The sequence below is a fragment of the Haemaphysalis longicornis genome, unplaced genomic scaffold, assembly GCF_048455015.1.
Source record: "Haemaphysalis longicornis isolate Haplotype H1 unplaced genomic scaffold, Haemaphysalis longicornis Haplotype H1 scaffold_2, whole genome shotgun sequence".
Lineage (NCBI taxonomy): Eukaryota > Metazoa > Arthropoda > Arachnida > Ixodida > Ixodidae > Haemaphysalis > Haemaphysalis longicornis.
In genome coordinates this window covers 177000436-177010315 of record NW_027526295.1, presented here as the reverse complement: position 1 = coordinate 177010315, position 9880 = coordinate 177000436, and the positions used below count along the sequence as shown (strand labels likewise).

The window sequence follows — 9880 nt, the reverse complement described above, 5'->3', positions numbered from 1 at the left end:
AACATCGTTTAAAGTAATTTGGCTGCCTTCTAATGAGGCATAGTCATACTGAATGCATTTGTTTTATACCACTTACCTCCGCTGTTACTGTCGGAAAGTACTCGTCGTAATCATACTGCCATCCAGTTGGACATGTATTGAGCCCCTCTAAAAATATAGTTTCATTACAACTATACATTTCTCCAGAGGGCGCGAGAGCACCCCGACATTTTCCTCTCGGACACTTTGTCATGTCCTCCGGCGAAGGCAGGGTGCCGTTGAGAAAGCACCACTGACTGGACGGCGCGACCAGTATGAGGAAGTGCCCGAAACTGTACAGACTCGTGTGAACGCCGCTCAATATCAACGCGAGCACCAGGACAGTCTTGTTGAACAGGCCGAACCCGCCGGCTTTGATTAGCACCTCTTCGAACTCCATGTGTCAGCGGGAATTGCTGTGGAACGATGTACACTCCCCGTGTATTGTGACGCTGAGAAGCTGAAATGACAAAGAGACAAAATTGGTCTAAAAACAATTATCCCGTATCCCGTTTTAGGCTTTAGCGCTGTAAATGACCGACGGAAACATTTAAAAGACGGAACATCGTAGTTGCTTTGTGAGGAGAGACTAAGAGGGGCAAGATGTCCAATTTCGTCGTGTCAATGCACAGGTCATCCTTTGTGCAATCTGCAATGATTTGTATTATTAGTGCTCGCTGCCGATCAATTTTGTACGGTGTGCACCGAGGGTCAGCATGCGACAGCAACTGACCACCCACCTCTGCACCAGCCTATCTTCCCCTGTCGGCTTTTGCTACACATTACCAGTTGGTCTTTCTCTGTAGGCCATTGACGGGCCAGTTACGTTTATCGAGATAGGAGTAAACCGGACAGTGGGTTGTTCGTGTGTCATGCGTGTCCCTGCCTCTTTTGTACTACGTCACCGGCCAGTTCATCAATAAAGAGTCCTAGGATCACCTAGGCCTGGGAGCCGGGCCAGGTTTCCGTAAAAATACGTCACGCAAATGCCATCCGAACGGATAGTTCGTTTCCAGTCCAACGCCACATCCCTAACCCTACGCAGAAATATGACGTACAGTTACAACTTGGTGACCTTATACTAACATCTGATGCCGGAAGAGACATGCGCAGGCAAGTGGTGCTCCACACACACGTAAAAAAAAATCTCGGGCGGCCTCCACTAACGCGAAACCTGAGGAGGAGCGAAGCTTGCTGTGTAGAAAAGTGTATCCTTGGCGCATTGGTGCTTTTGCTTACGGAGATGAAATGATAACGTGAAACCTGAGAAGGGGCGAAGCATGCAGTCTATATGTGTATTCTTGGCGCCTTGTCGCCTTGGCGTTTTTGCCCAGAGACATGAAACCGTTGGTGGGTAGAGGTATACAGCTTTGCTGAACGTCTCGTGTCTTTGAAGCACGAAGTGTTCTAGTGCGAGGCGTTGGAAAGCGAATATCCCTGTGTTTTAGTACAATGACTACATGAGACGACGACGATATGAGACGCCGACAGCCCGATCCCCTAAGGGGCTCCTCCCCTAAAACGGCACTCTACGCCGCAGGACACCGTATCAGAGCCAATTTGGAGCCATTTTCTACGAAGGTTCCGTCGAATGAAGAGGCCAGGTAAGCGGAGGAATTGTAGTGGCTGCAATCTACTGGTCGCTACTCCTGGGCATGTTTTTGTTAGGTTGGCCGCCGCGAAACACATCACTTCTTTAAACTGACCAAAGAGGTATCCTAAAAAAATTCACGCATCTCCACGAAGTGAATCATGACGAGTGGGTGAAGCACTGGAGATCGTTCTTACCGCAAATCACCCGTGAGAGTGCTTACTGCTGCTAAAAAATTTCCAATCCAATCCAATTCAATACAATGCCATTCAATTTATTCTAAACCCATCGAATCCAACCCAATTCATTTAAATCTAATTCTATCCAATCCAATCCAATGCTCCACGCGCATGCACAGCACGGCTCTCCAAGAGCTCTCTCTCTCTCCCTCTCTCTCTCTCTCTCTCTCTCTCTCTCTCTCTCTATCTATCTAACCTTTTGTGAACCTTTTATTTTGTTCTTGTTAACCTTTTGTAAACCTTTGGTTCACAGATGTTTCGATGTACATGGTGCTGCGCGTCTCTCTCTCTCTCTCCATCTCCACTCTCCCTCTCTATCCCACTCTCTCTCTCTAACCTTTTGCCAACCTTTTATTTTGTTCATGTTAACCTTTTGCGAACCATTTTGTTCACAGATGTTTCGATTTACACGGTGCTGTGCCGTGAGCACGGACGCCTGACGCCGGACAAGCCTCGGCCTGAAGGTGCTTCGCCCCTAAAAGTTTAAGTGCAGCTCGTTGCTTTCAGTCAATTTTTCGGTGCAGTGGCGGCGCTGAAAAACACAGTAAGGCATTGATTTATGATCACATGATAGTGAGACGAACCTAACCTTCATTTAATCGCAGAATTGCGCCGTTCGATCGGCAAATCGTAGGCGCGTCATGTACCTTGCTCGCTAACGGCATCCCTCCTCTCTTGTTCAGACGAAGAGCCAGAACTGCTCCCCTCTAGGCAGACGACAGCATGTCATCCGTTGCTTACGTCAGTGAGAATTAGTGGCAGGTGCTAATGCACTAGACACTAGACACTAACGTTCTGGGGTGGGACGCGAATGCTTTTGCATTCACTGCATCATAAGAACTTCCTCGTGATATATTATACGTTAGGAAACCATTGGCCATCCGTTTAACGGAGCAGTTGCCAAGGGAAGATAAACAGAACAGGGAACACCAGTGATTCGATAAATTGGGGAACTAAGAAAATTCGACTCTGCAAACTCTCAATAGAACGGCCCTGAAATCTTTGGGAGAGGCCTACGTCTGCAGTAGACACAAACATTACGATGATGACGATGGTGATGATGAACTCAGGCCTACTGCCGTCCTTTTTTCTGTATTAGATTATATCTCAATACTCTGCTAGTCTTTCTTCCAAACGAATTAGCTTGATTTGTATGGTAGGCTACAAAAATAATTGTAAACATTACACTTCTGCCTGTTTTATGCAGCTGTGAAAGTTTACTGATGTGGTAGTATTCTATTACTCATGCACATCTGATTTGCTTTAGCCTGTATGATTTACCATATATGCACATCCGAGAATTATGATTAAGAGGCACAGTGTTTCTCTCGAGATCTGCCTCCGAAGAAAATGTGTTTTCTTTTTTTTTTTTTTTTTTTTGCTTAGCGAGTAAACGCTCATCTGAGAACAGATTTTGTGCACGTATCTGCCCATGGAAACTATAACTTCTAATAAACGATCGCTAGAATTCAGGCGCTAGCGAGGACATGCCGCGTAAAATTTTACAAAAAATTACTTATTATTCACCTATTGGTCAAATTGTTTCTCTTCATTCGTATGCGCTCTAGTGAGTTAGTTTGTATTTTGCAGTGTATACTTGATTCTATTATCTTCTTGTCTATTGGTCACCGTAACTGTGGTTTGTAGCACCGGGCACGAACCCTCGCCAAATGAACTATATAGCCTCCACTTTTTGTTCAGGCCTCCTTCCAGACGTTCTTTGTAAACATAGGCCTGAGTTAATTTAACCATTTCAAGAGGCATGTGATTGAAACGAGGCGTGGGAAAAAACGCCGGCAATTCTCCAGCAAGGCCATGGCCAATAAAAATAGTATTAGATGCCCAATTATTTAGAAAGCTGGAGCGATGGTTTAACAATTGCCGGTCATGCGAAAAGAATGTAAGTAGATAAAAAATGGCTCAAGGGGTCAACGAAATGCAATTCTATCATTCAACCCCTGCACCGAGGCCAGCTTTTGGGTCTAGATTAGTGAAGGCAGACCAACTTAATGCGGTGTAGCTGCAACTCATAAGCCGGAGTTAGGGACGTGTACTGGGGTCTACAGGGATAATTTGTCTGAGCACAATAATTCCATCAAAAGAAAAACACGGTTACGCTAATAGCGTTTGTGTAGTGATAAGAAGGGGGAATACAAAACAAGAGGGAAGAAAAATGGACTCAAAGGGAAAAATTCATACGATGCAATTAGGGGACATAATCGCACACTAGAGGCAGGGGCAGAAAAAATTTTGCCATGCCCTAAAGCACGTTTACGGTAATGGCGTGTATGTAGGGGTAACAAGGTCTATTGGCAAATTCGTATGCAGGCAAGGAAACGATATAAAGAAAAAAGAATTACCACAATGATAATGAAAGAACAGTATCCCATGACTGAAAACATTCCTGCTGTCGGTGATGTCCCTACGGTGATGGACTAACTAATAAGTGTCTAGCTAGCAACAGCTGTGAAACGGGTCACCCACAAAACCGCGAGCTTTACAAAAATGTGCATTGGAACATGGCGAGCAAAGAGGCAGGGGAAAAACAATAGCCGGCCCCAGCGCAACCTGTTCGACGTGAAGGTTACGCGTCATAGATACACACCTTTGATCACGAAGGCATTGTCGCAACAGAAGATGGCGTAATCACGACAGTCCTACCATTATACACATAGAGGACCTAATAGATTGAAATATAAGGCTTTACCATTCACGCACGTAAACAGCGTCACATGTGTGTCGGAGTTTTCGGCACGGTTGGTAAATATAAAACTATTTTCGAAGACGAAACAATTCAGGGAATGAACGCTCCGGTCGAAACACCTCAACCCATCAGTCCTACAAATGGCCCCAGAAGTGCACTGCTGTCGTGATAGGTGACGAGGATGGATGTATGAATATATATTCTATTCTAGATCTAGTGCAGCGCAAAGTCTATTTTTCGGGCGGCGCCTTCCTTCCATCCCTCTCTCCACCGTACGGCAAACGCCCTCCTTGCTCCAATAAAATTTCAATCAATTAACCGATCGGGCGGCGCGCGCGCTATATATCCACCACCGGCTACTATTGCAACCTTTCTGCTTCGTCCTCCAAATGAAAAGTTAACAAACAAGGGCACCACAAATTGCAGCGTCAGTTGGAATTATTGATTGATTGGATATAATTAATCACTTCCACTCTTCCACTGAAGAGAGGACCCTTTTTTCTGCAAGGAAACATGTCGGAGACGAATACTGGGCTGCACCGCATGCCAGTCCACGGTTCCATCATTGCGGTATGCATGCATTACCCCGTTCATTTATCAGTAATGCCGCAGCGGCTAACATTGTAAAAAAACAGTTGTAACGTGAATTTTCCTTTCTAACTTTTCTGGCATTCCCGAAACCCAGCTACACAGACTGCAAGGCGGCAAAGGTCGCCAAAAGGTCATCGTAAAGCCTTCATTGAAATGTGGGGTAATCACCTATATTTCAAAAGGTTAGCGCTGCCTTTGCTGTTTCCCAATAAAAACTTCACTTTCATCCGCTAATTTACTGCGTGTTCCCACGTTTTTCTACGTTGTACTTATCCGACACTTACCTGCGACGAACGCTTCAAGCGGCGACGGCTTTTGCACGGCGCGGCCAACGAGCCGTGAAATGAGGGATCTGCTTTTGCAACTGCTGTTCTGCGAGACTTGGCGTAGTCTGCAGCGAAACTCGCGGGCGAAAGCGCAGCTGCACGATGCAGAGCATCCGTAAACAAACCCAGTGGGGTGTGTTAACGAGAACTCGGTTGCCGGGACAAATGCGTCCTGCTCAGTATCTGACGTTGAAATTGGCCAATAAAGAAATTTTCCAACAGTGCATTATTTGTCGTACCCATGTACTGCGTGTTACCAATATTTAGCCTGTACATGGAACAGCGACGTGTGCTTTTGTGAAGACAATAATTGTTCACGTGAGCAGGCACCCTTATATACATGAAAGCAACACACAGGCTGAAAACTGCCTCAAAAAGACAGAAAGCGTTGACAGCGATGCGGGCAGAGTTTTGTCGACCTTGGAATGTATCGAAAAATTAGGAGCTTGCCTAAAGAGATATGCCTCGGCTGGAGGAGAAGAAAAGGTATGGTGAATATACCCCTTCTATATAGGGCCCCTGACATTTGCAAAGGCAGCAGCAGGTGGCATTCAGATCTGCCAGCGCTATGTGTCACCTATCACGTGAGCGTTGAGTCAGGCTAGACATTAATTTAGCGTGTTCAGTGGAAATTTGTTTTTCACATCGCTTATTTCAAGTTTTAAAGTTGTAAAAATGCTTATTCTAGTGTTTAAATTACTTTTAATGCGAAAGGATTAAATACCCCGTTACACGAGAATCCTGCGTCGGCGTTACCAAGCGACAGTTCCAAAAATGGCCAGCGACACGAAGAGAACATTTTTTTAAATGACTGTATTCGGCTTTAATTTACAAACCCATTTCCTACCGAATGCGAGTTTATCTCGCAACCCCTACACACTGGCGATTGTTGTATCAAGCTAGCTAATGATGGACCAAGTCTAAAAAGTCTAAAAAAAGTGGGGGGTACGGGGGTTTACCCGCCGCAAACTACACGTGGGATGTGAAGCACACCGTAGTGGAAGGCTACAAATTAGTTTAAATTACACCGCGATTTCTCGAGCGCACATATCTCGGCGCGCGATAACTTTGGTTCTAAAACCTTAGACATCAAAACCCGTGTCAGAGACCTCCATTCTTCCTTCGGCCCCGAAGACTATGCCCAACTATTTACCGCACATTGACGGTTTCCTTGTTATTTCCACTGGGTTGATCTGCTGCACAATAACACGTGCTTCTGCGGGCACATTGCTCCTTCCGCTAGCCACTATCTCCTGTATTGTGCAAAAACAGTTCTCCTTGTGTCCCGATTAATGCGCGTCGTCCTCCTCTTAGTGGGCCTTCGTTATTTGCGTCAGGCACTAAACAATGCTGAAGCGATCAAAATTTCAGTAGGACTGGTGCAGATAGTATGCCGGACTTTTCGCGGCAGTTAATCTGGCATTCAAGTAGACGGTGCCTGCATTCTCCGCACATGACATCTGCCTTCCCCTACGACCTTTCAGCGAAGCCAGGAGGCAAAGCCTGTGGTGATGAGTAAACGCATGTTCTCCTACAACTTCTGTGATGTTTATGTGGTTGCCGTGACTGTACACTCATCCGCTGCGGGGTTCTTCTGGCCGCTGCTCCTGAGTGCTGTGCTCCAGTTGCCATGTGGTCAAGCAGTGTGTGCCGTTCTTCTTTATGAAAGTGGTGTTCCCGTGAATTAGGGTGTGCATGGCAGGATCGGTGACGGTCTCGTGTTCTAGTGGCATGCTTAAAGGTATTTTAGTATCCTGTACGCTCACGTCGCCTTCCGTACGCATGTGGACGGGCAGCTGCATGTACGTGGCCGTGCGGGTACGAAATGGCCGAACAGCTGGGAAGTGGCCTAAAGGGAAGAAATATGTGGGGACATTCATTTTTGCATTCTAAAGATTGGCTTTTTCAGCAAAAAGTATGTTTGATTTATAACCCCTGTTCATTTATTTTTGCTTGGCTGCAAACCTGCCATGCAGTTGCTGGAGTGGGTGTTGTTCCCCAGGTCATTCTTTTTATTTTTGTTTGGGGAGGGGGGGAGTGACATGGAAAAAGAATGGGAAGAATTGGGTAATACAGGAGTAATTTGAGCACTCTAATTCCGTAAGTAGTACGACGATAAAAATAGGCAGTCTGTTTAATCTTCTTTCTGAGTTTTCATTTTTTTGCTCTTCTTTAACCGCACAGTGCACTATATTGCTACGTGCTGTCGCCTTTTATTCGCCTGAATACGCCTGCGAGGCAAGTGCCGCACGTCAAACCGCTCCTTCAACGTTGCGAGCAGGCCCCGCTGTCTGATGGGTGCCTGTCATCGACTTTTCTCCATGGTGCCATTAGGGAAGGCATCGGCGTAAAAATGACGTCATCAGATAGCCATCAACAGGTCCCGCCATCACTGCCCCGCGTCGCGGCTTCTGGACCTTCACAAGACCAACCTCCCCAGAAGAAGCGGGCTATCAGCGAGGGTCAAGAGGACGCTGCTACGGTGGCAGAAGAAATCGAGGCAAAGGACGCGACTCTATTTACTGCAGTTAAGTGCAAAAAAGCGCGACTGGTAGGAATACCAGTGACATTTCATCCAACGCAACCTGGGGCCCCATTCTCCAAAACGGCGCCGTCGTTTCGCGTGTGACGTCATTTTGACGTAAAATTGGAGCAAGACCCCGGCCTTCCAACAACGCCACCTAGACTCTAGGTGGCGTTGCTTCCAAGGTGTCGGGGAGAACGGAGGAGAGGAACTAGCCAATCAAAGAGCAAGCTACGTTCCCTAGCGTTGTCCCTTTTGAGACTTCTAGGGAACGTTGCCCGTTGAGGTTCGAGACGGAGCCGCAACTCGCCACAGAGAGTGCGCGCCGCGACCTTGGAAAGGCGAAATTTGTGCGCAAACTCCTCGTCGCTGAGGGCGAACGCGTCGCGCGGCGTGTGTTGTCGCCTTGGCCATCGCATTTGTCGTCTCGGAGATTGCGGAGATTGCTGTGCCGCTAACGAAGAGGCGAATTCACCGCCATGTCGAGATACACCATTTTAGGCGCGGTTTACGGCAGTGTTCTATTTACCGCGTACTGTCCGTACTGGTGCAGCCGCGTACTTCCGCACTGGTGCAACCAAAGTGCGCCTGGCGGAAAAATGTGCGGCATATGTTTGTTCCGTGCGCCTGCGTTGATATTGGAGCGTCGGAGTTGATAGACAGGTACGTTCATCGGCGACAGCGTGAAAATGTTCGCTGAAATAACGCTGAGGTACGTCGCCGAAGTATTTGGCGCGAACGAGCTTCGAGTTTTACAAACCACAGAGGTAAAAACAATTAGCAGACGACAAGGCACGAACGGAACCGCCTGTGCACCGCGCAGGAACCACGGACGCTTTCGCCGTAAGCGAGCGCAGTTTGAAACGACGCACTTTCCCCCACATCGTTTCTGGCCGGCGTTTGGCGTGCGGTTGATTGATAATCGACGTAATCAATTACGGCCTGTTGTCTTTCAAACCACATAAAACGGCACACTAAGTAGGTCACGGGCCATGAGCGACTGCTCCGCGGTACTTTTAAATGCAGAGCATTTCAGTAACTCACGATGTCACCCGCGTTGACGTCCGTCGTAGTCCGCACCGTCGTTGTCCGCACCCCTCCCCCTACACTATATAAAAAAATACTATCCGGCACCTGGTTTCGATTCCTCGACCCTGCGGGCGGAACGCAATGTACATGGTGCTCTACCCACTGCGCCACAAAGCCGACACAGAATGGGAGGCTACGAACGCATCTTATATCCTTGACTCATTCAAACTACGTCAAGAAACTGCTGATACAACGCATTCACTACCACCAACTCCCCAAACACTAAACGTTAACGCAATACACCCACCCCCTATGCGACGCATTTACTCGAGTCCCCCTCGCGGGGAGATGGGCCCAATTTTTCCGTATAACACAACGCGTGACGACATTTTGCACACGGCCAATCAAGTGCGTCCCCAAGGCCTACCTATCTCTCTATCACCCCCTTTCTTCTCTAATCTTTATATCCCCCTCCTCCCCGTCCCCACCGCACTGGGTTGTATGCAGGTGAGCCCCCAGTTGGGCTCAATAATATCCCCAGTGCACTTCCTTTTCCTTTTCACCCGAACCACCTAAGAAGAAGAAGGCCGCCGTTTCTAAACGATGGGCAAGTGGCGCGCGCCGTTTCCCTAGAGAATCGGGCCCCTGGACGCTCCCTTTAGAGGGTGTTGCGTACGGGAAGGCGTACCCGAGACGAGCTCCGTCGCCTCCGACATGCGTATGGTAGCGTAGTGAAGCGAGCGGCCAGCCAACGTTGCAGCCTTGAAGATGACCAGAAGCCGAAGGAACACTTGACTTGTTTACTTCAAGGCGAGAGATGGCCGAAGCCAGACAACAACAATACCCCGACGGGCGAGG

At 47.8% G+C, this 9880-nt stretch overlaps 1 protein-coding gene across 5 annotated transcripts in view; it reads right to left on the bottom strand.

The window, feature by feature from the left end:
- Nucleotides 1-9880, bottom strand: part of LOC144169521 (organic cation transporter 1-like) — an 86669-nt gene that overhangs the window by 63018 nt on the left and 13771 nt on the right. For 2 of the 5 annotated variants that reach the window (XM_077698728.1, XM_077698726.1), the window contains exon 3: nucleotides 77-478. In XM_077698728.1, coding sequence (XP_077554854.1) covers nucleotides 77-418 — 342 coding nt within the window. In that variant the 5' untranslated portion in view covers nucleotides 419-478. Of the gene's footprint in view, nucleotides 1-76; nucleotides 479-5427; nucleotides 5570-9880 lie in introns of those variants that run through there. The other 3 variants (XM_077698727.1, XM_077698730.1, XM_077698729.1) reach the window with 3 other exon arrangements.